The sequence below is a fragment of the Odontesthes bonariensis genome, chromosome 22 (genome assembly GCF_027942865.1).
Source record: "Odontesthes bonariensis isolate fOdoBon6 chromosome 22, fOdoBon6.hap1, whole genome shotgun sequence".
Lineage (NCBI taxonomy): Eukaryota > Metazoa > Chordata > Actinopteri > Atheriniformes > Atherinopsidae > Odontesthes > Odontesthes bonariensis.
In genome coordinates, this window is record NC_134527.1 from 21,972,241 (window position 1) to 22,000,205 (window position 27,965).

At 41.0% G+C, this 27,965-nt stretch overlaps 1 protein-coding gene across 3 annotated transcripts in view; it reads right to left on the reverse strand.

Annotated features, from left to right (window-relative positions):
- ap3b1a (adaptor related protein complex 3 subunit beta 1a) overlaps positions 1 to 27,965 on the reverse strand; it is a 69,651-nt gene that overhangs the window by 4,275 nt on the left and 37,411 nt on the right. For all 3 annotated transcript variants that reach the window (XM_075455900.1, XM_075455899.1, XM_075455901.1), the window contains exons 20-26: positions 26,975 to 27,119; positions 24,345 to 24,393; positions 22,260 to 22,363; positions 11,728 to 11,956; positions 6,228 to 6,312; positions 4,697 to 4,794; positions 3,596 to 3,734 (exon numbers count right to left, since the gene is read on the reverse strand). In XM_075455900.1, coding sequence (XP_075312015.1) covers positions 3,596 to 3,734; positions 4,697 to 4,794; positions 6,228 to 6,312; positions 11,728 to 11,956; positions 22,260 to 22,363; positions 24,345 to 24,393; positions 26,975 to 27,119 — 849 coding nt within the window. The remainder of the gene's footprint in view (positions 1 to 3,595; positions 3,735 to 4,696; positions 4,795 to 6,227; positions 6,313 to 11,727; positions 11,957 to 22,259; positions 22,364 to 24,344; positions 24,394 to 26,974; positions 27,120 to 27,965) is intronic.

Sequence of the window (27,965 nt, forward strand, 5' to 3'; positions counted from 1 at the left end):
CTGTTGAACAGAACCTGTGCTCAACTCCAACACTCAGCTCCAACTCAGAGGGTCTGTGGTTGGTTTAAAGAAGGTGAAACGTATGCTGTGAGATTCATATTGAAGCACGGTCCATTATTTCGACAATGAATTCAAATAGTTTACCTTTTTTTGGGGCAGATTTCTGCGTGATCTTCAGTGGAATTAGAGGAAGAAAAGAGGGGGGCCTGGGCTGAGGTCACCTCACGCATCACACATAATGTAGAGTGACCTCTACAATAAGCTCTCAGTGGGTGTATCCGATCTAATCGATCGCTCTGCTGTGTGCGCGTGTGTGTTATTCAAAGCAGCTATAGCAGCAATACCGGAGTAATGATGTCATTAGTGCGGAAACCAGAGAAGGATGTTAATCATTATCTTATATCAAGCAAAACAGACAAATTCTGCCTGATTACAGCCTTTGAAATATGAAAATCTGTTGATTTTCTTGGTTTCTAGTTAAATTGTCGAGATGTCAGACGAGCGGTTAATTTTCACCTTTCAACTATCAGCTACAAATAAAATCTTTGTGTTGCAGAATGGCTCGGATGCAATATCATTCACCAGAATGGTGTAGTTTCCATGGCTGATAAATGAGAATTAAAAATCAGAAACGCTCATGAAAAACAAAGCAGCGTTCTGCGGACCTTCCAATGGTCAACGGAAGACACAAGCAGAGCACGACGTCTCAGCAACGCTCGTTTTTCATGACCAGTGAAAACTGCCCATCAGTACTTTTTCTTGTATAACTTAAAAGAACTTTGAAGAGTTTAAATTTATACCATATATAAATATATCTGTATATAATATAAACTTATATTTTATAATCTATTTTGTTATTTTTTAGATTTTTGCTTTTAGAATCGCTTGAACAATTTATTAACAAAATCAACAAATCTTTAGTTCACTGACATGTCAACTAATCAAATTAAAGCTGCATCTCTACAACAGAACAATATCTACACCTCCAGCCTGACCAATACATTAGTCGACTTATTTTTATTGGCTAATACAGGCCGATGCAGATAGTGTATAAGTTAGCTAATATAACCCGTTTGTAGCAGTAGTTTTCGAGTTTTCGTCGGCTGCAGCTCTGATCAGCATTGATTGGAACTTAACACTCTGATGTACACAATCATTTTCACTGAGGGGGATTTTATCAGAGCTCCAAGAGTGGGCACAGCTCACTTTTTCTTTACAGGAACACATTTACCGACTGTGAGGTCTGACACGAAGGCCCTGGAAAAGATAGCAACCACTCGTGGGACAAAAAATTGATGAGACTGACTGATTTTAGCATCTGCAACACAGCAGGCAGCTCACTCTGTGCTGCTGTGTGGTTCAGTCAATGAATAATAAACTAGTTTAACCGTCTAAGAAAGTTGTGATCCTGAGAAATTGTTTTTGTTTATCGTAGTTACAGGGTTACGACTCGCAACAGGCAGCAGCTCAATCGGCACTTATTACACAACGGCATGCACGCATTATGGCTGAATTACAGAGACAACAGCAAGCATATACATCAAGGCTAAAGGACATTAAAAAGAAGAAGTTATCATCCACCATCGTGGCTCAAACCAGGACGGTTATAGTCCACCATAACATCTGCAGCCAGATGTCTCTGCCCCCAAATTCTTTAGAGCTTCTTTGAATTGGTGTAATGAAACAGCTCCATCTGATTTTGCTGGTTCTGAATCTGAATCCAAACCGAGGGAGCAGCATATTCAAATACCTTTTCTCCCCACTTCCATGCTGGCTTTAGGGATGATTAAAGGCAACTTTTAGGAGCCGAGGCTCCCAAAACTTGAGTGATGTGGGCCAGAGGATGGAAAGGTGGAGACAGAAAAGACCAGCCTTGTGTCAACAGATATACAGTACCAGTGTTTAGCATAACTCTCTGAAAAAACCCAGTAGTTATTTTTTGACTGTTAAATGTTTAGCGTGTGTAATCACCGTGCCTAACTTCTAACCAGACGGCCCGATTTAGAGGACTGAAAAATGAAACGGGAACATGTGCAACCCCTCCTTCTTCTGCTTCCAAATCTCAAAGACCAGCCCGCCAACTTCCCTGAGAGGAACTCCATCATCTCAAATAAATGGACCTCTAAATCCCAGCTGGTTGTCGTAAGGACAAAATGGAAGAGTGTCTTCAATATAGTGAGACTGAGGGTAAAGCTGGGACAGTGTCCCCACTTGAGCAGTCGCAAAAACAGAAAAGAGATTGATAGCATGGAGTCATTTCAGCTATTGGTTATTCTGAATGAAGTATGGGCTTATTGGACGCAGGCCTCTCCCACTGGTTAGCATTGATTTCCACTCACTCTCAGCTCTCTGTGCCCTTGTGCAAATGTGCCCCCCCCCCGCCCCAATGTTTTTTGCTCTTCCGACTTCTTCCTGTCCCTTATTTATCCAGCGTATCAGACATTTTGCCTCAATTCCAGCCTGAATCTATAAAGAAATCATCACAGGCACAAGATCACCGAAAGACAGCGAGACAGAAACGCGACCAGGTAACAGCAGACACCAGAGACGGAGACGAGGAGGTGGAGGAGATGGTGCAGAGGGATGGAGTGAAGACAAAGAGGAAGTTAAAAGAGAGACAGATGGGGGTGCAGAGATGAATTGAAAGAGAGACAGAGCAGGAAACAGAGGGGGAGCGGGAGGTGTAATTATCTATCAGGTGTTCGGGTGTGCGTGACAGAGGAGGAAGCTCATTAGCACACTCTGTGTACACCAATTACACAGCCAGGCTTCTCAGGGCATTCCCCTGGCATGTGTGTGTGTGAGGCCGGCGAGGGACACACAGACGCTTTTCACCGACACTCACTGTTTGACAAAAAAACTCCACAAAAGACGCAGTTTTAATAGACACGTGTGCCCTGAAACATTAATCTTATTGGTCTCAGACGGGACAAACAGACCACAGTTAAAACGGCGTGTGACTCACTAATAATTTGGGTCAGAGTGAGATGTCTGAGCTCTGTTGTCAGATGAAAATGTGGGGAGGGAGGGGGGGGGGGCAACAGTAACAATATGACTGTAGACTACCATGATCTCCCACAGAGAGAGTTAGAGGCAGCGGAATGTCTCGAACTCTTTCTCACACAGTCCACAGCATCGGATTTACTCTTGTAAATATCTCGATTTGGCTCCTATGCATGTGTACTGGGACAAGGACGATGCTCCAATTACCTGGCTGAGTCAACGCCACTTGTAATGTCGTTGAGTGATAACTGATTGTCACTCCCACTTACTGTGAACACTCAAATCCTAGAGGTTTACACACCTTTTCCACTCACTCACTCAATAATTAATAAATAGATGTAAAATGACTTTGCTTCATCTGTTTAACTGAGCCTTATTCATCATTTCATTGAGAACTGTGCAAATCTGGTGAGGCTTGTGGGTGCTTTTGTTCACATTCCCAGATAAGAAAGTTAAACAGGATATTCTTGAAACATAAAAACATAGAATGAAACGTACATCACATTTAAGACATGTTAGCAGCCAACCTGTTTTCAGTTCCAGTGGGTGGAAACACAGAGCTAAACATCGGTATAAAGAGCAGACGTTTCACCTGTGGAAGTCGTTTTGGCTGGATGGAACCACTCCCACGTTAGCTACTGACAGGACCTGCTTGCTGATGGCCTGGCTGGAAGCGTTAGCTGTTGCCATGGTGATAGTTGCTGAGGTCTCATTCATGCCCAGGAGCTTTCCTGAGAAGATGCAAAATGTTTGACCATCCAACAAAAGCCGACAAAGCAAATTGTTAACTCTATTACAGCTACACTGTTTGATGCATTTTTCCTGTTTTAACTGCATTTGATAATAAAATTCTACCGCTCTGGGCATAATTACGCTTTCACAGTCAAGCACTGCGCATTAAAAAATGTTCATAACCTCACAGCATGTAAATATTCTGATACCCGAGTACATGGGAGAAGCTACGCAATAAAATTCTAAAGTAAATGGGAGTTTTTGTGCATTTAGCAGTGAGCAAGGGTTTTAAAGTATGAACGGAGACAAGTATGAACAATTTGGGTAGAAATAAAAAGGATTGCAACATCAAATATAATAAAAACCTTTTACCTGAAAGAAATTATTAACCTCAATCCACTTACATATGAATAAACGGATATTCTTTAGAGAGAAAATGGTCCTGCAAAGCAAGTTGTTCTGTCTACAATCCCTTTTTTTGTGTCTAAGTGCAGATGTATTCAGTTAAAAAAGTGGATAAAGATTAATTAATTCAGGAGTAGCATTTAGGAGGCACTTAAGAGCACACTGATGGCTTGGATACAAGTTATCTAAAGCTGTTCAAAGATTCCCCCACTGACAAAAACTGAGACGGTTAGTACAACATATTTGACAACAAATTCCTTGAACAGGCTGATGAAACTTATTCCCATGTGTCTTGGAGGATGTATTTAAAATGTATGAATTTTGCCAGCCTTATCCTTGAATCATCATCAGTCGGTTTAGATTATTTTAACAAGAAATCTGAAACATGTGCAGACGACAGAAAAGTTAAACCTCTTCTTACTCTTACTCCGCAATCAAATGCAACAGAAATTGATATAAACAAATCAACGATGTAAGAAAGATTCCAGTTAAAATAGCAGGTCAAGTTGATATTTGATGAACTATATCACGCTGGCTTTGATCAATGTGAACTCACCTTGCTCCTTGCAGAAGTCTGGTTGTGTCATGGTACTGGGCATTAACAGCTCACCTACAGCAGGCTGAATGGAAACACTGAACTGGTCCTCTTTGGTGCTGAGGAAGGAAAAACAGAAGTAAAGAAAGAGTAGCGGCAGATGTATTTCTTTCGGACTGAAAGCGTTGAATGTGTCTGACAGGGCACCCCGGGGCTTTTTCGGTTAAGAGTCCTGATGGCAGTCTTACGAGTTCGGACCGAATGACATCACATCGCTTAGAACAGGACTCAAGTCTCAACGCATGGAGAGCACTTCATGCTCAAAACTTCACGGTGAGGTGGTAATCTAATGAAAACTTCACGAAGCATTCATCCTAGTGCACAAATTTTATGTTTGTTCACAACTTTTTGTCCATCACCTGGATTCATGATTAGTGTGTTTTCAGCTTTTACGATATTTTCAACTCATTTCATCCATCTTAGCTATATTTTACACAACCGCAGGATTAGCCTGAAGCTAATACGGGTTCTGATGGCACTGAGACGTGTTGCTTAAAGAGGAGGGTGATTCTATGAGGACTTTGGCTGATGTGCTGCCCTGTCTGGATTGAATGATAGTGGCACGGTCAATTTTCTGAATTACTGAAAATATTCAGAAACATCAGCACTGTCTAAAAGCAGCCGAAACAAAAACATAAAAAAACAAAAACAAGAGGATTTGCTCAGAGAAAAACTTCTCAGGCTCTAAACAAAACAAAAATTTGAGATTTAAAGAATATCTGAGCGTCAACCTTCGGCTTGTGAATTATTGACAATGGTCTTGTATTAATTCATATATATATATATATATATAAAGTAGTAAATAAATGTAATTGTGTCTTGTAATGATGACAATAAAGGAAGAAGCAGGTTAAGAAGGCAGATACTCACACATATGTGTTAACAGACTGACAAAGCCACTTATGTTACAAATCTAATGCATGAAAATGGCTGGATTCATGCAAAAGTGAAGCAGTGAACCCTAACCCACTCCTTGCAAGAAAAAAACAACAACAAATATCTCACAACTCTTGTAATTTAAGTTCATCCAAATCTCAGTGAACGAAGCAAAAACACGTCGGGAATTGTGTGTTTTGTGTGCGCTGAGTGTGTATCTGCTTGGTTTGTGTATGAAATGCTTCTCCTCTGATTGCTTTGCAAACCACGCTCTGTGAATGGCATTTTGGGCCGGATTGATTCCCCCATCTCAAACAGATTTTCTGATAAGGTTATCGATCGGCTGAGCAGCGGTGCCAATGGCATTCAGCGGGCTGATTTGGGCCGGGGCTGATTAGGAGGAGGAATAATTGTTATCCCAGTGAACTGGGATCAATTGCAGCTGATGTCTCACCTGGGAGCGCTGGCACAGAGCGGGTAGGAAAAGGAGAATTAACAAAGAACTGATGAAAGAGGGAGATGTGACACTGAACAGCAGAAGTAAAAGGGATTGAAAAAGACGTACAGCCGGAGGTTTGAGAGAAAAATCATATGAGTAGGTGTCAAGTTGTCTTACCACAAGTGGAAGTTGGCTGCTTGTGTCGAGTCGCTGAAATCAATACCCATGGACACCGTCACCGAGGCTCCCGGCTCCAAGCGCTCTGAGAATGGAAAAGAGGGGAGGAAAGATGAGAGAAGAAAGGAAAGAGTGAGTGACAAGGGCTCAGTGTGTGGTGGTGGGGAAGGATGGAGCAAAGGCAGTGGAGGTGGTGGATGAGTGCAGGAGGAGAGGGCGCCGCAGCAGAGTGGAACAGACAAGCATCTGCACCTCTTGTGTTTTCTACATCACAAAGCAAGGCCACCGTGTGTGAGAAATCTATCCTTCAATCTCATTCCGCACAACTCAAGCCACGGTGGGGGAAGAAAAAAAAAAAAAAAAAACACATGAAGGACTAGCACATCCCCAAAACAACAGGCCTGTCAAAGACTGCATCAGCATCAAGAGAGACGGGCTGAAGGAGATAGACAGAGCGGATAAAATGCGAGCTACGAGACGGTTAAGCAAAGCCAAAAATGTTGAAGAGAGCCAAGACAGCTGAATGTTGGAGGGGGGGTGAGGTGTACAATGAGAACAGAGACAGACAGAAACATCCTCCACGCATCCCTGGTCCGCATGTGTTTCTCTCTCCACGGAGCAGATCTATTTTACTGTATAACCTTTCCACAGATAGAACAGAAGAGCAAAGTCTCCAGAGGACACCCTTTGAAAACAAAGCCATCATGGACTCACTTCCAATCCAGCCTTCAGTGCTTCTAAAAGGTTATCCATCTCTGAGTTTTTTCTTTATTTCCTCTCTGTGTTCACATGAATCATTAGATATAAAAAAAAAATAAAAAAAAACAACAACAACACTGCCATCTGAAGTTGTTTATAAATAGGGGATATAAAGACATATATATCATTTTGTTTTAATAACATCTGATCTAGAATAAAGGCTCACATTGAAAGTAGTTAGTTAGCATCATTATGCGGCATATCAGATAAAATGCAGAGAGGGATAAAATACAAAATCTACACACAATTATTCAAGCATTTAACTGAAGTTGTGTGCATTACCGTGGCCCTTCACAAACCTTTTAAGAACACATCTAAAGAGTTAGTTTAATTTTGTCATTTGTTAGCGAATGACTGTTTAAAATCCCTCAGTTTGTCATTTCACTGTCAAAATATCAAAAAGAATCAAACTGATGCATTTCTACTGGATCGTAGCCATGACGCTTACCTGTCACTCAGACCTGCCCCACTCTTAACTATGCAGGCCTTAATGTACTTTAAATCAAACTATTTTCCATTACCAGTAGTCGTGTGCTTATTCTCAGTGCTCTGAGACCTGCAATAAATTCAGAACAGTAACGACTAACTACCCCTACCTCCCAGGAGACAAATATGTGTGGGGCAAGATTCTCTTATAATCGTGACTTTCTGAAATAATTAGACTATCATATTCATTTTAACCAGATCATGGACATGAGCTCCACAACTGGACTGAGACTGAGCTTGAGTAAAAAAAAATCTCTTAATGTCATTTATTCTTGGTTGTCAGTTTTAAAGCCATCGTGTGAAATGTTTGAGCTGGTAATCGTGTTTCTGTCAAGAAAAAGTGAGCTCTGCCCCCTCTTGTAGCCCCGAGAGCAGCAACCTCTCTGAGAAAGGCAGCATGTGCTGCCACATCAACGCCGATCAGCACCAGAGCCAACAAATACAAGCATCCATAGTCATTTGACGTGGGACTGAATTTAAAACTTTCCCATCACACTCAAAAGCCCGATGTAAGAGGATATATTAGTTGGTGTTTAGACCAGTGTAAAAACTGGGCTTTACATTAAAATTGTATTTGTCTATTTGTGCCATTAACTTGAGCATTTTAAAGAGGGTAACATACAACCTTAGGGAACTAATGTGTCACGCTGAAACGGCGGCCACACAAACCAAAACTGAAACCCTGAAGTTCAGCCTTTCAAAACAGCTAATGAATCTCTGATAAAACAGGACAATTTTAAGTCAGATCGCATAAGAAGTCTTTTGCTGTTGAATTAAAGGTGGGGTATGAGATCTTGGAAAAACGGTTCCTGCAAGCTATATTTTTGAAAATACACAACCTTGCCTCTCCCTTCAGCCCACCCCTCGAAACCACGCCTTCAAAACACATGAACGAGTCTATGAACGAGTCACGAGTCTGTGAACGCGCAGGGGGGAGGGGGGCTGACGGTTGATTGGCGTGTCAGAATCCAATAGAAGTAACTCTCATCATTACTTCTATTGGTCAGACATTTCCTCTTGCTACACCCTCTACAATGAACTAAAAGATTAAATTTTTTTTTCAAACATTCTATTTTAGTGGGTGCAATGGGGTCGTGAGGAGGTTTTCAGACAATATGATAAAAAATGCTCCAGAAAACATCACAGACCACACCTTTAAGGTTTAAAATGTTGTATATAGATGCGCCTCCACACGAAGGTCGCGGGGGATTAGCATTTTGAGCAACTGCAGTTTCAGGCGCCTCGTGTTGTCTTCATTTCTCAGCCCTGACGGTTTCTGCTTAATTTCCATCAATAATAACTCTGCTTTGTTGTAGAAGTAAAAAAGTAGAAGCACATATAATGTTGTAAAAATCCATTAATGCACAGCAAACTATTACACCCAGCTAGTGGTCAAGTAAAAATCAATCAAGCCGATCATTTCAACGTGACTTTGTTGCTCAACTTAAAACCAAAACCAATGCTAAAAGTAGCCAACGTTAAATGTCTCACTTTCTAATGTGACTCTCTGAGCTAAGACGAGGCACCAGTTACAGAGTCATCCCAAAGGCATCATAACAAGTCCTACATCTGCAGCCATTTTGTCATTTAGTGTTATACACTGCTCATTGTTAGCGGTTAGATTCAAGTCATTGTCACTAATTAGTTAGCAAATAAGCCGTTTGTTGCTTTAGGCCATGTGGACAAACAGCAAGCAAATCACAAATACTACTTCATTTCTGCCCGTTACATTAGAGGTTAACCTCTGTTCACACTAGACTGAGCAGAAGCAGCAGAAAGTAATGCACTGCTGTGGTCAAAGAGCAATATTTCTGGCTAAATACAAACCCTGTCATGTATTATCCTTCACCTAACAAACACATAACGGCACTACATAAAGCTTTGTCTGCATTCATCCCCAGCAACTTATCCGAACTAAACCCAGCCGCAGCCACAGCGGGCCAGGCCCGATCGATCCAAATTACCCACTGTTTGGCTGCTTGAGTTCCTTCAATGCCCAATCAATCCCCTGCAATTGACAGTTTTAACATGCTCCGTCGCACACCACTTCTGTCCGTGTGCTCATGCACACATGAAAATTAAATTCTGAAGGAGATCTGTTCTCTGAGTCTTCATATACGGAGCGCAGACTCATACACAGTGTGAGTGTTTGTCCTGATCGATAACAGAGAACAGGGATTAGAAGGAGTAATATTGGCTGTTTTCAGTTTGTGGAAATGGGACAGGGCTATTTGCTGAACTGATAGCAAACAGGCTTAGAGGTTAATATCTGTCCCGGCAAACGATAGAAGAATCTCAAAAAGCCATCGCAGAGACAACAAAGGTGACCTCAAACACATGGGGGGAAAAAGATCTGAAGAGTATGATACTAAATCAGAATAAAACAATAGAAATTTGACTTTGACTTTTTTGGATGAAACTAGCTCCCTAACTTTTAGAGATCTATACAATCTTTAAAAGGTTTCCCCACTTCACATTCTTTAAATTAGTTTTTCAGATTAGAATTCTTTTCACATGTATTCACTTTTACACCCACGGGGGAATTATTTATCAAGCTGGAGCCACTCTTACATGGACTGTGAAATGTTTCATTTTTGCCAGTTAAAGAACAACCAGCTGATAAAGAGGACTATTTGGAAATGTGGATCACTGATGTGAACAGATGTGTCCTTGGAATAGAATAAATCTTCAGTTGTACCCTTTGTGTTGGGATTTTTGTAACATTTGTATTTCAGTCGGTACATTTCCAGAGGTCTTCACAGATATGTGCAGGTGTTAGGTGGTTTAATCTGTCAGGAGCTGACCTGTAAAGACGCTGCAGAATGAAAACAATCGCATAAAAAAAGGAAAGAAATCCCACTGAGAGTGAGCTGGGTGCATTATTTCTGGCTTTACAGAATTAATCAAACATATTTTTTCAAATAAAAATGCTTAAAAGAAAAATATCTTCCTGCATTTTATCACTTTTTGTGCATATTCAGTCGCTGTATGTTGAATTCGATCACGCCAGACAGAAAAGAAAATGTCGGAACCCGTTAAAAGATTGAAGCCATCAGCTGTTTTCTTGGCAAATTCCTGCCGTGTATAAGTGGGTTGGACAAATCATCTGAAACCTGAGATTGTTGAAGTTCGATTCATGGGTTTTACAACACCGAGACAACGCTGAGCACAATTACCAATTAAAATAAAAAACTGGAAGAAACTAAGCAAAAAAATCTTCCTGGTAATCTACAGTTTGATATTTTCAAGAGAAAATATTTGTCTTTGATTCAGAAAACATTGTTCCGTCAGTATATTTTCAGACGGATCACCTTGTAGCTAAGAAGCTGTGTCTCAACTTTCACCCGTTTATTTTTCTTATGTTTATGTTTACCCGTTTATGTTTAACTTTCTTGATGCGGTGATTTTACAATAAAGCCAGCATCTTTAACTTTTGATTGACACGTCACATGAGCCTGTACGAGAGCTCCGGGACAAACCTGTAGAAAAAAAAATAATACTTTTTTTTTTTGTACTTTTGTTCTCATATGTTGTGTAAGACATCAGGCTGTGGAGTGACTATGTTTTCTAGCTAACAGGGCACAGCTACAAGCATCTACAGGTGCCCATTTACAAAGAAAAACTGTTTTTTTCTGGTGCGTTCAAACATCTGTAACTTGCGTTTGCTTTCAGAAGAAACCAAATATCAAATTTGACTCCATACAGATTAAAACAGCTCTCTGTATATTTCGAGTACGTAACTTGGATTGGTATTTTAGCTGAATGTAAACAGGGTTAAACCACTTACGCAACACATGAGAACACTCCGGCGTTAATGGGTTAATTAGCTGCGTTCATCAAAGCAATCACTTACAAAACTTGTCCTTTTCACTCCTAAAGTTTCCATTTTTCTCTTTTACACTTTTATACATGTAAAGTGGTTTATTTTGAGCCTTGCAGATCAAGCACACCCAAAAGCAAAATTACACCAAAAACAACAAGCTGCCTTTTTTAAAAAAAAATAAATAAATAAAATGCTTAAACTTACTCACTAATTAAGGAAATTAAAGTCAAAGCTGACCTCGGATAACTTTTATGATATCCAGGCAATGTTGAGCTTTATTACTATTATTATTTTGTTACATATTATCAGTTTATTATGATTACTTTATTATCATTTACTCGATGCCTTTTTAACAAGATCAAACATAGTATCCAGTGTAGATTTCCAACTAATGACCCGGAAGTACTGCACATGTGAGGACCTTATACTCACCGACAGTGTTAAAGCAGTGGATGTTGAGGCTTGCTGGGCTCCGCTCTCCAATATGAATCTCCTCCAGGTTGTGGTCAGAGCTGTTGGTCAGTATGACCTGCACTGCAACCATACTGGGCTGGTACAAACATGGCTGCCTGGGGAAATGGTACTTGGCTGACAGTCCTTTTCCTGTCATATGGTGAAGGAGCTCATAGGTTGTCACGGGGCCAAAAGATGAAGTGTTGACCTGGAAGGACATGAAACACAGACATAAACCACTGGAAAGTGGGACTTTTGTGGTGTGGCTCAATGCTGACATTAAAATGACATTTCTTTATGATGACAATCGTGTTCTTGATGTCTAAACTAAGCCCTGCTGAGACGGCAGCCCACGAGCACAAGAAGGTACGAATCAGAACAGCACATTCAGAAAAGGCATAAAGCTTTCTGCATCAATACAATACTCCAGGACACATGTAGAGCAAATGCATCCACATGAGAGGCCAGATTAATACAAGAATCTCTGGTCTTCACATCACCCATATTCATGCAATTTAATTCATCCAATCAGCAGCTAGAATGTTCCGTTTTTTAAAAAGATGTGGGACCCAGCCCAGCCCTCCCTTCATTAACTCTGTGGGGTAAAGAGAAGTGCATTTAGAAACATCCTCAATCAGCCCAGTTAGATGGAAATGGGCTGGATGTGCAGGCGAAGCGGGCTGAATGAAAACAACCTCTAATGAATAGAAACACAAGTGCCTGCGCGGGCCGAACCCGCCTCTCGCCGACTGTTTAAAGGGGCTTTTAGCTTTTCAGAGGCAGGAAATTAGATTACCTTTGAGACATACTGAAAAGAAAGAAGGTGGAGGCGGCGTTTCTATTTTTTATCCGAAGAATTAACATCTTGATACACAGATGAACACCTTTCACACTTGGTGGTGCGGAGATTTTCTCTTGATGCTGGCAACTGTCAGCTCTCATTAGTGAGACAAGATGGCTCAGCCCACACATTACAACACAATACAGCATAAGCATCGTGTTGTGAAATGTGGAAATTGTCACATAATGTGCAGAAACAGCAGACGCACCTCTGTTTGTCTTTGTGCAATGCGAAGTAATAAAAATCATCACAAAAGTTTGACAACTTGAAGGCGTTTCTTTAGCCTTCAATAAAAGTCAAAGATCCTCCTCATTAGAGACAGCATTAACAGACGAAAAGAAAGAAGATAATGAAAAAATAAATAAATAAGGATAGATTTAGCTTTTTTTTTCTTTCTTTCTTTTTTTTCTCCACACTCTTTAAAATCATTAGCACCTGAACGCACTGTGTGGCGAGTTCAGACACTGAAAATGTATGTTCACCAAAAAAGTAAAGTAATCGAAAAAAATAACAAGCTAACTCTTAAATAGTAACAAAAGTAATAATAAAAAAAAAAGAATGGCAAAAGGAAAAAAAAATAACATTAACAAACAGCCCTTGAAAAACAGATCCTGTAACTGGCTTTAATGATTAAGCGGGGAATGAGAACTAATTAAGGGAATAAAATATGACAAAGGAAATTGTATGAATAAACGGTGGGAAAAGGCAGCGTGTTGAGCGCCATTGTTCTACTGAAGCTGGACGTGTTCCGACTTCAGCGGATGAACAATCAGCAATACATAAGCGTTCCTTAGATGAGGATCAGAAATAAAACATCATTACTGTTCATTAGTAGAAACATTAAGAGGGAAATAACTCTAGTGATACCCCCCCCCCCCCCCCCCCACCCCCCAAAAAAAAGGTAGAATAACTATTCCATCCCCCTTGAGGCTAACAAGTAGCAAAACTGTGCACCGAAAGCCTGAATTCAAGTCTTCTTCCACCACATTTTGTTTTCAATCTATTTGAGGTCGAGTTATTCAGAAGCTTTAAAACATTCTGCATTTTCCACAGGCAATGGCCCCAGTGACAGGATGACGCACCGCACTGTGAATGTTGCTCAGGAGCGACTTCAAGAAACACAACAAAAAACACAAAAAACAATGCGCTGACCCGACCTTCAAACGCCACCACAGCTGGATTAAGCATCTGCGAGGATTGCTGAAACGAGCCTGAGCCACCAAGGACCCAAACGATCGGCTGCCGTGCACCAATGGAAACAAGATTAATTAAGTTCTAAAGTGCCTGATCATGGTCAGTTATTGGTTAAGAGTATTAATTCAGAGTCTGCTAGAGGGTTGATGTTGGAAAAAAAAAAAAAAAAAAAAAAAAAGCACAAACTTTCCTCATAATTTACACTTCTTCAGCACCTTTAAGCCCCGCCCTCCGACAGCAAGAGGCCCAAGCTGTTCTGATAGGCAGCTGACTGGTAGAAAAAGTAGATTGTGAGGCAACTGCTAATTCTCGATTTTAGGTGCACCAAACGAGACAGGACAAAGTCATTTTGCAAACGTTTTAAGGCCATATAAACAAGCAACAAAAGAAAAGCCTTGAACGTTTTTGTGGTAGGAGACATCTGGACCGGACAAACGGACCTTACACCCCAAAAGAAAGCTTCATAATACACTAAAGGAGGAGGAGAAGCGAACAGGTAAACAAACTACTCGCTTGACAATCCAACTAATGTCTAACCATGTTTGGAACGCATTCAAGTAAAAGCTTTACATTGCATTTTCTCATGTTAAAGGCTAGTGAGCAATCTGATAAATACCTCATCAATAATGATAAACCAAACTTTGCAGCCAATTGTTAAGAGTGTTTTTTGCAAAAAGAGAATCATCCGTGTCTGCACGGTTTATGAATACGTCACACTTTCACACCTGTTGGACCATAATGACCATTTTATCTCGCTTTTATTTATTCAGTTTTGTCCTTCTCCTCAGCGACTGGAGGAAAGAAATTCCATAAACCCAAAAGTTAAATGATCTAAACGGCAGATTGGCAAACCACAGCCGTATCCAGGATCCCTGTAAACCAGGCAGGTACAACTGTCTGGTTTACAAAAAATAATAACTCAAACCATTTGTGCGGGTTAGTTCCGGTTTCTTCCCACCTGATGGGAGGTTTTCAGTTCTGAGGCGCAGAACAAAGCAGTACAAAAATAGCTTTGTTCCTGCTACCATCACCGAGATGAATAAGATGTAGAGAGATTTACACGCCGACTGCTGAAGCTTTATTCTTAGTACTACTATTCTTGGTTTCACGTGTGTATTTATTTCTCCGAGTGTCTTTTTTTCTATTCTTTCATGTCAAAAGGTCAGTCTTTTTTTTCCTTCTCTTGCTTAAGTTCTGGTTCGTGGAGACCCAAGTGCTTCTATCATAAACAAACTTATTTCTTATATGCATACAGTGGTGTGTCATGACAGTTGTTTGGTCATTGGGTAGCAAACTGAATGCTGAAACTTTGCTGCAAAACTAATTTAACTATCAGTATAAATAAAGTAACCTAGCCGAATAGGCTCTATATGAGACTGAATAAGAGACATATGTGAAAGCAAGGCCTTAAAGTTGATACATTTACCTTATACTACATACGCAACACTTCCCAGGAAACCCTTTAAAATCTAAAAAAAACATGCATGCATAAAACATGCAAAAACAACACGAGCTGATCCAAAGCTGTTCAGAATGAATGGATGAAACAGCACTGTCACCATAACAAATAGCTGCTTAAAAGGAAAAAGTTAGCGTGATTATTTCATGAAACCCATTCGATAAAAGTGGTGGGAATTTCATGCTCTTTGTCTCTGTGGTGAACATTATCCCCCCCCCCCCCCCCCCTCTCTCGCTCGAAAAACTACAAAAACAGGCTGGCAACAGTTCAAGAATCTCATCCACGCCAGTAAAGGCCCTAATATTAGAATAAACACTCTCTACCCCTCCATTTAACAAGACAAGCATTGTCCAAGCACTTATGAAAGAGGTCAAACCAACAGTTGTTGCTGTGCTGGAACGCTGCTGCTGCGCCCTCACAAGTGCCCGTCACGCCACCGCCAGCCTGCAAATTTATTGGGCCACTTTTGGATGTGTCAGAGCAGTCGGTGTCGATAAAGCCTGCCGTAATGTTTGCCACCCCATCACAACAGAGATTTACCTCCCTGACAGAGACATCCTGCTTCAAGGTCCTGTCTGTCGCCTCGCCCCGTGCAGGCGGCGGCGACAGGACGGCGCTTCAAAGCGCTTATTATCACCAATTTGACACAGTGGAGCGTTAAAGCCCGACACGAGTGCCCCCACAAACCTCTTCACCCTTCCATCCACTGCTGTCCCGAGCAATCCCATAACACCTCAAGTGTAAATAAGAGGAGAGGAGGGATGTAACCTTGACTTCTCTGTCAGTCTGCCTTTATGTGTTTTTTTTTTCTTTTTTTTGGGGTGGGGGTCTAGCTCGCAGTCTCCACCGTGGACAGGAAAGGAGGGAGGTGACAATAAGCGAGGAAGTTGATTGAGAGGCTCTATTATGCATCAACTTAAAGGAAGCTCCTGTGATGGATGACACAGACACCAGTCACCTTCAGAGCCCGGACGCAACGTTCCCAGCATCCTCTTTGGCAAATGACCTGAAAATCCCGCTGACATATTCAAAAGGGGCTAGCAGGAGCCGGGCAGCTGTGCGCATAAGAAGGCCAATTTAAAAGAAAGAGCTGTGAGGTGCACAGAGATTCAGGGGCATATATTGAAAATCCATTTCGGTTTTTTTCAGGCATTGTCTGCCTCATACACCAACGACAGGATTTCATTATGCTCGACAAGAGTTTGAAAGATTAAGGTAAGGGACATGTGTTTGACTTTAGGGCCTAATTGTTCCCTTCAGTCAGAAGATGACAATTAATTGAGGGGTGTCACAAAGACCTTGAGTGTAGATTGAATTAAATAAATGTTACTACAGCCATATAAAACTATTTTAATGTAACCAGGAGCCTCTCCAGCGCAGACAGACAGAGGTTAGTTCATTTATGCCAATTTGTCAGTAAATTAGTTATCCTAAAATGATTAATTTTGAAATTTTCCATTAAAGAACATTAGCAATAATAGGGGACTGTTATTCTGAGGCAGTGGTGTCCTTCATCTAGTTTCACAGGAGTTGTGAACAGACTGCCAACACTTTCTTTCCATTAATATGACATCAAATCAACTAACGCGCCATCTAATTATTATTTATCGATTAAAAAGATTAACAGAATGGATAGATTTTAGGATTAATATCTAATATTAGATAATAATGTAAATGAATCATGTTTTTTTTTTGTTTTTTTACATATAAATCTAAATGAATATCACTCAAAATTGAATTTAGATTGCTTAGCTAAAGCCAATGAAGTTGTGGTATTTTTAAATTGACAAAATAACTATTATTTGATTATCAAACTGCTTGTTGAAATATTTTTTTTATCCTTTCTTAAACACAATATGGAAAAGGACGGTTTTTGTTTGACCATTTTCCAATTATATTGATATAGCTGAAGTCCCGATAAATCAGCTCCCCTTTACAAACAACCTGTACATACCTCGATATACCACACTATTTATGCATGCACTCACTGCTTATTGCACACCTGGTTCGATGTTAAACTGCATTTCGTTGCTCTGTAACTGTACATGTGTAATGACAATAAAGTTTAATCTAATCTCAAACGGGCAAAATCCGTATTTTGTTGTCATCAAATCTATTAATTTTCAGTTTTTTTTGCCAGATCACGGCCACTTAAAGTATTTCCAGACTGTCGCTCTGCTCTAATAAAATGCAGATTTTATAAGCGCAGCGTGATCTGACAAAAATCCCCATTAAAGTAACTTAAAGTCAACAGGGACGGCGATGTCATTCAATGGCCCAGTCCAGCTGTTACAGTGGCTTGACTCAACTGCATGTAACTATGCTAAGTGTGAAAGAGCTACAAAACAATGATATCTCTCAACTTAATGCCACTTGCCAAACTACTACTACCTCTTTCATTTCTGAAGCCCTGATATGCATTTAGCTGTGGATCTCAACCAGAAGATGTGCACAGTCAGCTCTGTCGACACCTGGAATCTAAATAAAGACAGCATAGATGCACGGAATGGGAAATGGTCTAAAATTCGGTCCCTTCTTGTGCTTAAATGCCAGCCACAATGCAAATCTAATGCAAAGTCCCCCACATTCACTGCACAAATGCTAAATTAACCAACAGTTACCCAACAGCTAATGATGCCATTAACAGATACGAACAATATCCTTCCGATTATTTTTAATGTTTTGGTCTTTTCCAGAATTGTCAACTTTTTGAAAGTGTGATTTCGACACAGAAAGCAAAGCCTCTAGCCATGCAATCCCTCCAAATTCTGTCAGCCATTTTTTGCCCCCCCCCTGCTGTCTCTAACCTCTCTGTTGCAATGAAGAAGCCCTTAGGCTTCAAAACCCTGCTAACCCAGAGACTGATCTCGCTCAGCCGATAGTTTAACCTGCCCTCCGACACAAGTCCTCTGGGTAGAAAGAATGTTCTTTATAATCTAAAACTTGAAAAAGCTCAGAATCTCACATTCGGGCTCTTTCAAGTTATTCCAGGATACATCAAACCCTTTCTGGATCCAGTCAACCACTCCTCTGTGAGAGAACTCAGACTTCATCCTGCCTTGCAGTGGCACTTCATCTTACACACCCATTCTCAATAGATATTGTTCTTCTTGAAACACTTTGAAGTAGAAACTGTTGCTCCTTAACTTATTTAGCAACTTTTTCCTTTGCTGTTGCTTTCTTATTCGACTGAGTGTACGTGTGCAGTCCATTCCAAATTGGTTTTGACCTGAATAGGGTGCGTTTGTTGGTTAGGTAGGGGATGGTGGGGGTTGATTTGCTCGTATATAGCATTTCAAATATACCTGTACACAAACACAGATGCCTTATTATGATGGCCAATGATACCTCATAATTATGTTGGTACAGTTAACTTCAGTCAAAGTGCAGTGGTTTGTTGACACATGTTTACAGTAAGTGTCACATCATTTCATCAACATGTCAAAAAAAAAAAAAAGACAAATGGAACTGTCTTAATCGAGTGGAGGCAAACATTTGCCTTCGGTTTTAGTAATGATTGCTTACATCGTTACTAAAACTAATTAAAAAAAGCAAAGAATCGCTCTAACAGCTGCATTAAAACAAAAACATTTCCCAAACTACCAGCTGGCTGCTCAGGCCCCTGCACTGACTGGCCATTTCCTTGTGGGCATTTATTCCTATTTAAGAAGCAATCTCTGCAGTTTGAGTGGCAGCAGGAGGTTTGGAGGGCAGGAGCTGCTATATTCGCGGCGCTTGAGGTCTTTCTGCTGATTCATAATTAGACGTGAACCCAGAGCGCCCACTACGGGGAGGTCAGAGGGGTGAGGAGGGAGATGAGGGAGGAGGAGGGGATGGGCTGGCGCCCGCCTGATGGACACCAAATGAACAAATTATGATGGCCCCCTCTGGGCGTGATGGGGTCAAACACCCTGCGCCCCGCCGCTGACAGTTCAATTTCCCCCCAACGCAGCCCCATTCGCTGACTGCTAATTATGAATGAAAAGTTATCAGCCTGAGCCACCCCGTGCACACACGGACAGCGGTCGGAAGAGGTTCGGGGCGGGGAGGGTGGGGGATTTAAGAGGCGTTTGTGAGGGATCCTAATGTCAAAATGTTATTAGAGAGAGCGGCAGCATGCAGAAACTGAGGAGAGGAGGAGACAGAAGAGGAGGTGGGTCAAAGACAGTGACCAGGGTTAATCTAAATGCCTTTGATAACCATGCAGTAATTCTCTAAAAAGGCCCGGGCGCTCAGCTGAGACAGACTTGCTGCCTCTGTGGGCAGATTGCTGAGAAATAGAAATGACACAGAGGCCAGTGTGTGTTTGTGTGTGTGTGTGAGCTGTTGTGTGCTGCATGGGGAGGGGTGTGTGTGTGTGTGTGTGTGTGTGTGTGTGTGTGTGTGTGTGTGTGTGTGAATAAAGGTGAAGTTATTTACCCTTGTCTGTGAATCCCGTAGCCCATCATGTATTTATGCATAGAATTGACTTTAAATCAGATGTTGATGTGCAAAAACTTCCCCGTTCTAATCTGCATTTCTATTCTCTATTACTCCCTGGCCTTCACCTGAGGAGGAGAGATTGGTTAACAGGACCTGTGCTGCATAAATGCTGGCCTGAGACGAACTGTCAATCATACTGACTGACAGGCGGGCAGGGCTGATGGGCAGACTCAACTCAACTCACCACAAGGCTTGGTTTAGCAGCAGAGCTGGGACACTGTGGAGGCCGGTCAGGGCGCCCGGCGTGGGCACACACTCTCAAACATGCAGGCAACGTGTGACGAGGATTACAAGATTACAAGAATTTTTGGCATCCAATAATTTGAAGCTTTACTTAAACTGTCAAGGACTCTCAAATAAGTAGTACTACTTACAGTTTGCTTGCATTTAAGCTTCAACTTTACAGTGAATGAGAGTTTCCCTGCTTTTTTTTTTTTATATCTACAGTTACCCTAAAAAGATTTTGCTTCATATTTGTCATGTAAACAAGGACATTTATGCTGGAAATAAGGGTGCTCTTTCTAGTTCCTTCTTCTTTAAACTCCTTGAATATAAGAACAACTCTGTGCAACCCCCAATGAGCACAGCAGCTCTTCCCTCGTTTCTCCTTGATTTTCACAAGTTTAATAGTGTTTTCATAAAAAAGCAGCATGTTCAAAGAGATTTTTTATTTCAAACTGTGGTACAAATGCTTAAACAGGCCAATTCCCATCACCAGTAGTAGCGTGTTGAGCCTTGGTGCTCCGAGCGCTACAATGAACTCAAGGACGTTACATTCCTCCAGGGGACAAGCTTGTAAGCTTCAACAGCATGAAGAGATGGCGTTGCCCTGCATCCCGCTGTGGTGGACACAGCTTCTGATAGAGACAACTTTCTGAGATAATTAGGTTAGTTTATTATTTTTGGCCAGGCCACAGAAGGCAGCTCCACACAGTGGGACTGAGAGTGAGCTGCCAGCTGTCTTACAGTCTCGCATTCTCGTCTTTTTCCATCCGCGAGTGTTTCAAAGCACTCAATGTGAGATGGTACAGTTGGTAAATGTGAGTTTGTTAATAAAAGTGAGCCATGCCCACTCTGGTTGCCCAGAGTGCAGTACCCACATTGAAAAATCAGTGATTGTACACTGATTGTAAACACACAGTAAATACACAGTGTAAAAAAAGAGTGGGTCAAGTGAGACCCATTTGGGACTACAAAAGCACATAGGCCCAATAAACAAATTCTTAAATTCTAACCTGAAACTGTAAAAAAGAAATTGAACCATTCTCTGATTAAAAATATCATAGCTTTATACTTATTTATAAATATTCTATCTGACGCTGTACATATAAAACCTTTAAAGTTGTCATTATTTTAACAGTTTAACAGTTTTTTATGGGGGGGGGGGGGTTTACTTCGAAATGTATGCATGTATGTAAAACTATGCAAGTTCAAAAACGTTTAACTAGCCCGTCAAAATTGGAAATCTGAACTTTTAGTTGAACCCAATTGTTTTTGAAATCAGGCAAGGATGCATTAAACTTGCACATTTAATAACTGGAAAATGCCCCTCCCCCACCCATCCACACCACAACTGATCTTAGATCCTGTTCAGACTTTGTATCAGTGATGAAAGAGGATATAATGATGATTAACTGTTTATAAATCAATTCTTTTAATTAAACTAGAACAAATTTGATATTTTTGAACAGTTCGAAGAAAGGTCTTTTCATAGTTTTCTGCCATTTTTGTCATTTAAGGTTTAAATGATTAATAAATCAATTATCAACAGATCAAAGTTTAGCAAAACTTCTGTTAACTGAAGCTTCTGAAGTAAAAAAATAAAATCCTGTCAAATGTCTGTGAGAAAGCTGAATATACTGAAATCAAAGATTCCCAATATGAATATTTCGCGTCAATGTCTTTTTTAATCCTATTTTATCTGATTTAAAACGCTGAGATCTGACATTGTCACACAAAACAGACAGAGCAGCAGCAGCAGCAGAGAGAACAGTGTGGACATCTCCTCCCGAGGGAAGACGAGCTACAAAACACACAGACGTGAAGAGCTGCTCGCAAACTGGGGAGAGAAAGGAGCCGTCACACGAGGAAAGGTCAACCATCAGATATACACAACATGGAGACACAAGGGACGAAACATCTGACAGAGAGAGATGAAAGGTAGCAGAGAGGAGGAGAGAAACAGAGTGGCTGGACTTTTAGATGAGACACAGAAATAGAGTTCACGGGTGTGGAAGAGCAAAAGACAGCAAGGGGGGGTGAGAAAGACAGACTATAAGAGACACAGGAAACGGGGAGAGCTGCTGTGCCATCCTCACTGGCTATAAATATAACAAGGCAGAAAAGGTCAATAGTTGGCGTCTGGAGCAGAAATGTTCCACAAGGGAGACAGGCTCATTTCGCCATCTCATACGAGGCTGTGCTGCATCGCCGGTGTCAGACAGAAAGGAACGATTGACTCTCAGCGCACGTTGATGGAGGAAATGTCATCCTGCGTGTCTCTAATGCTGAAACACACACGCGTTGTCCACTAACCTGCATGGCGGAGGAGACGTTGGAGAGAGAAAGGCCCTCGAGGTCGGACAGCAGGCTTGAGGAGAAGACTGAAGCCTGTGGTGCATTTGCGGGTGCAGGAGAAACTGAGACAAAGGGGGAAAAAAGGAAAAGAGTTTGAAGCATCTTATAGCAACAATGGAGGAGTTTCATGTCCAGATATGTTGATACCAATGCAAGAGGAAAAATCTACACATTTTCCATCATCAGTATAGATTTTGAAGTTGCTTAAAATTACTAATAGTTACTTCAGAGCTGCAGACAAATCACAACTCTTGATTCACAACAATAATAAATCATCTCAACACGACCATTAGGTTCACGAGATCTTCCAAAATTCCAAGAACTTTTAGTAATGATTTTTTTTTTTTTTTAGTTCAATCACATCTTTTGAGACTATAAAGGGTCATTATTTGCTCTTTGGTCCCCCCTATAGGTCTCGGATGTACCAAGACTGTCTAAAAACAAGCCTCTGTCTGAACCCTGCACATGCACAGCTGTACAGGTTCATTTGTTGTCATGCTTTAAAAGCTGACAAAAAAACACCTCCAGACGCCACCAAATAAGACTGAAGAACAAGACTGCTGATCTTTATACATACATGTTGAATTGATATGCTCGCAAAAAAGACTGATTTATATTTCTGAAGGATTTGAATGTGGCATTTAGGTGAAATCTTTACATGTGCAACATAATGCTGCATATATAACAGAACGAGTGCGCGCACCAGTTATTACTTACTGATAGCAACAATGAGGCTAACTCTGCATCCGTCGGTATTTATAGTATTTTCCCTCTGAGCTTTGTCAAGCAGTTAAATCCGATCTGATGTTTATTCTTGTCCCGTGTCTTCCACGTAAACTTTAGCCTTGAGTCTCTTAGTTGTATCTGCCGCAGTTTTTTTTTTTTAAATACTTTATTAGTAATGGCAGCAGTGCCTTTAGTACCTAGGAGTCACAAGCACATAGTTTTAAGGTTCAAAACTTTTCTACTCTTTTCTACAATTTTTTTTTTAAAGCCTCATGATCCTGGATTTTTCCCTGGAGTTGGACTGAAAAGGCTAATTTGACTTTAAGAAGGCTGTTGCTGAAGGCTGCACTGTAATAAAAATAAAAATTTTAAGTTAAATTTAAGAACAGTTGTTATTGTTGCCTCTGAAAACTAACCATAATACTCTCTTTCAGACTGCTTCCCTTTTATGTTTGTGAAACTAAATCTGTTACAATAAAAAAAAGGCTATAGGCATGAAATAAAAGCTGCTTCGGTTCATGTGACTCTCATGAAGATATCTGGAATAGAGTGAAACAGACTGAGCCTGAGACAGAAGCAGCAGTTTTGTGAACCTGTTTTCGTGCGGATGCGCTGATTTATTGTTAGATGATACGAGGCTGTGCCTATTAGGAATTTACAAATCTTGCATTAATGCCATTATATTGGTTTGAGAGAACAATAAAGGGAAAACTTAAGGTTCGGTAAAAGCACCGAGGCAGACCATATTATGTTTTACTAGAATAGATCTGTTTGATTTAATGCTCAAAAAACACAACACTTTACTAGATACTATAGAGTGCTGCAGCACCTCATCACCTTCCGTTTGATATGCTTCATTTTAACTCCTGTCTCTTTTTCTTAGCCTAAAAGGCCATATACAGTTGAATAAGAAAAAAAAAAAAAAAAAAAGACAACAATGCTGCTATAAGAATCCGACCACACTTTAGCTCAGCTGTGATGCGGGTCTGCAGCACTCAAACTACAGCTGTTCAAAAATTATTCAGCTAATAGTGCTTGAAGTGCTTTACCCGAAATGTTCTTAACAAGCTGCTCCACAGAGGGTGTATTCAATTCCTCTTCTTAGTTTAGTAAGATAAAAATTAGCATTGCCTCATCAATAAGGTGACTAATTCAAACGAGTAATGAAAATCCACTAAAGTAAAATAGCTTCTTTGACAGGCTACGCACATTTGCCATCTTGGAGATGAAACATGCTGCTTTTTTTTTTTTTTTTTTTTTCAACCTGCTGCTGTTGGTGAGTGGTCTTATGCGAGCAGAATTAGCAGATAAACTCACAGTCATCAAGATCCAGTAAAGAGACTTCCTTCTTGGACTTCAGGGCCACCTAAAAAGCAAACACAGTAACTCGATGGTGAGCAACTCAAAAGATGAGGTGGGGATAAAAGGGAATAACTGAAACAGTGCGAGTATCCTGTTCAGAGGGTGAAATATTTCAATTTCACTGACAGTGTCCCTGCAGATGTGACACATTCCTCCCCCAAAAAAAACAGATACTCTGCATTTATATGTAACATGACTGGAATCTTCAGGGATCAGTCATGCAGGATAGCGTGTCACAACCGCCACACACCACCTCGTGCGACTGATCCAGGCTTGTCAAGAGCTGATCTTATGGGAATTACAACACGTGCCTCCAGTTCGCACCACAAAAGCCCCAATAAAAACACATTTAAACATACGAGCGCCTCTTATCATCCTTTCTCCATACCCTCCTAACCAACCTGGCTCTGTTCGGATCACGTAAAGAACCATAAAATTCCCCTTCTGCACACTCCAGGCTGAGCAGACGGCAAAGAAGCAGGACAGAGAGTGAAAACAAACCATAAAGTTGGAGGCTGCATCTTATCATATTTTTCCCTGATTGACGCTTGGTGGTGGTAATAAAGGTGGAAACCATGTTACTAAAGGGCGGTCTGAAAGAGCCATGCAGAAAGCGATGGAGGGAAAGATGCATAATTCATAGGCCATGCCCAAATGACAAAGTATATGAAATGAGAATTTCACAGTGCACAAAAGCAAAGGGAGGGTTGGAAATAATGAGATGAACATAACGGGTGAGAAAAAGATTGTGAGGCCTGATAAAGTGAGCAAATGAGAGAAAAAAAATAAAGGAGGCGAGATGGAGACAAATAATATGCAAATGTGAATCAGGGATTTGAGGCTTAGAGCACATAAAGCAGGAAGAAGGCGATGTTAACACTCAGAGGAAGCTGAACAGCATCATCCTGTTTACGATGTTATACTCATGATATACTGAACACACTGTAGAGGGATGAACATTGTAAGACAAATTCAGATTTTTTACGTTCACAGATAGGCCATAAAATTAAAACCGCTGACTACGATCTGTTGGAAAACATTGGCTCGTGTGGCTTTAAGCCAGGTTCACACCACAAGATGTTGGGTTTATTTTCACATCGCAGACAAATGTTGGAGGTCACAGAAATACTGTGTAGATCTGAGGCAAGCCGGCATTAAACCAGCAATCGCCGGTCGCTTCATGTAAACCCAGACTCCAACCAAATATCCAGCATGCTAGATATCCTAAAGGACTCAGCAGGGGTGGACTTACCAGCAATGAGAGTGCAACAGTCGTGGTGAGAGGAATACAACGTACAAGTATGACAAAGGGTTGTATCACACCGATGACAAGAGAGAGATTTGTCTTCATGACAGCTCAAACTGCCTGATAAAGATCAGTAGGACAAGTCGTGGGGTTAAGTATGGCGAAACATCTCGTAAAGTGTGACCCCTGGTTGCAGATCAGGCATGCAGTCAGCCCGCTTCAAAACTCCGGGTGACACGAAAAGCGTCTCATGTCGTGTGAACAAGCGAAAAATCCGACAGCAGTGAACTTGGCTTTAAAGACCTATGACCAGGATTCGTGGTTCGGCACGGTTCACTGCTTACGAGGGCGTATCGCCATGGAAACCTAAGCTGGAAACCTAAACCGCTCCCATTGCTCTTCGACATTGACTGACAAGCATCTTAATGAGACACGTTTGGCTTACATAACCTAAAACAGACGCTGATTAATACCTAGCTGACTTTTAAACATTTGGATCCAACAATAATTATTTTTATTACTGAATTATAACCTGGGTTTATTTTTTTGCTGTTTTTTTATATCGTTTATTAGCACACGTATATTTAAGTTAACAAAATGCAACAAACTGTGTCTGTACATTCATATTTTTATTCCCATTCGTCGAATAAAATGTGTCTTTATTGAACGTCTCAGAGCCTGACTGACGGACCATGGAAATAGACTTCTACAATAAGCTACAATATCTTATTGCTTGCTTTTATTCCCGCTTTGTGTAACTTTGCTAAAACGCAATTCATCAGATGCCACCCCCACCTGTTTCACATCAACATGCACATATCTGGAGTCAAAGCACATGGGTAGACTTAGCAAAGCGATAACCTATGTTTTAGGGATACTTCCTGAGATCTCATTGTTAGTTTCAGCTGGGCCCGATCACCTAAACACACCCGGGATGTGTTAAACCTGCTTCGTTTCAGTACCGCACGTCAAACTGCTCTGGTCGCAATACAATCAGGCACTTACAGGCTGCGCCAGAGCCAAGAGCTTCCTGCTATTAACATGAAATCTAGGCCGTATATTGGTCCTGCTATGAAACAAATGGGAAAAAAAAAAAACCAAAGCTCAGTAATTCTTAAAGAGGGTCTTCTCATCAGAGACATTTCAATGAACAAGAATCTATAATTGTCAGCCTACACAGCTTAGTTGTTTTCTGTGCCCACTGTAGAAAAAACTCAAAGTCAAAAGCAGTGATCGAAGTATCTGTGTTTTTGGGAGTAAAACATATTTGTTAGAAATAATTCTAATTCTCAGTTCATTCGTCATCCTGTATCAAAATGCAGCCAAATGATGGCGTCACCTTAGGTTTGGCCTTTGCTTCAGTCTTCTTCTGCGGTGCTGGGGCGTCTGAATCGGAGTCATCCTCGGACTTAGAATCTGAGTCAGAGGAGGCTGATGAGCTGCTAGCTTGGGCTACAGGTCCGTTTCCGTTTTCATCCGAGTCACTGGAACATAGGGGAAAATTGCCTCAGGCATGCCCGTATAAGTCGATGCAAAGAACACAACATGCATACAAATACATAATAGTGCTACCCGTCTATTCTGCTCGGTATTTATAATAAACACCTTCAACTCCCACACAAACCTACTTTGAATAAAGTACCAAAAAAAGTCAAGTAAACTTTGTGTTATCTTTTCTCCTTTTTTTCCCCCATGCAGACCGAACTTCAGCTCGGCCCAATCAAAACGACAAAGATCAATCTGTTTTTGTTTGTGCAGTTAATTCAATGCTGCATTCGCTCAAAAAAAGATTTTTTTTTCCATCTTCCTCCTCTCTCCTCCACTCGGTCTGTCCCTCTTCAATTTGTTCCGATAATGAGTGTTTACTCCGCCTGCCTGGGATTTTCAGCCGTTAAATTAATGAGGGGAATTGTGACGGTAACTGGCTTTTTAACTTGGGCGATGATGAAAAGCCAGTATTAATTTGGCCTACAGATTTCATTTGCTGCGAACAGGAAAAAGTGATATAAATCACTGTGGGCCTGATTAGGCCCTGCCTGAAATGACTGGGCCATAATGAGGGCATTATGCTGTGTTTGTTGTGGAAGCACTGGGGTGAGCTGCTCTAATTACTCGCCGTACGTGTGCGTGCGCGTGTTTGTGTGTGTTTGAGCACCGGGGTGAGTTGCTCTAATTACACTCTCTAATGGAGAGAACAGGGTCAGCCGGCGGCCTGTCACACAGAAAAATCAGGTACATTCTTTGTGAATCTGTGTGTCCGCGAGCAAATGAAGTAGAGTGCATAAGAAACTAAATTTGCCAGTGTGTAAGAGAGTGTGCGCGAGTATATT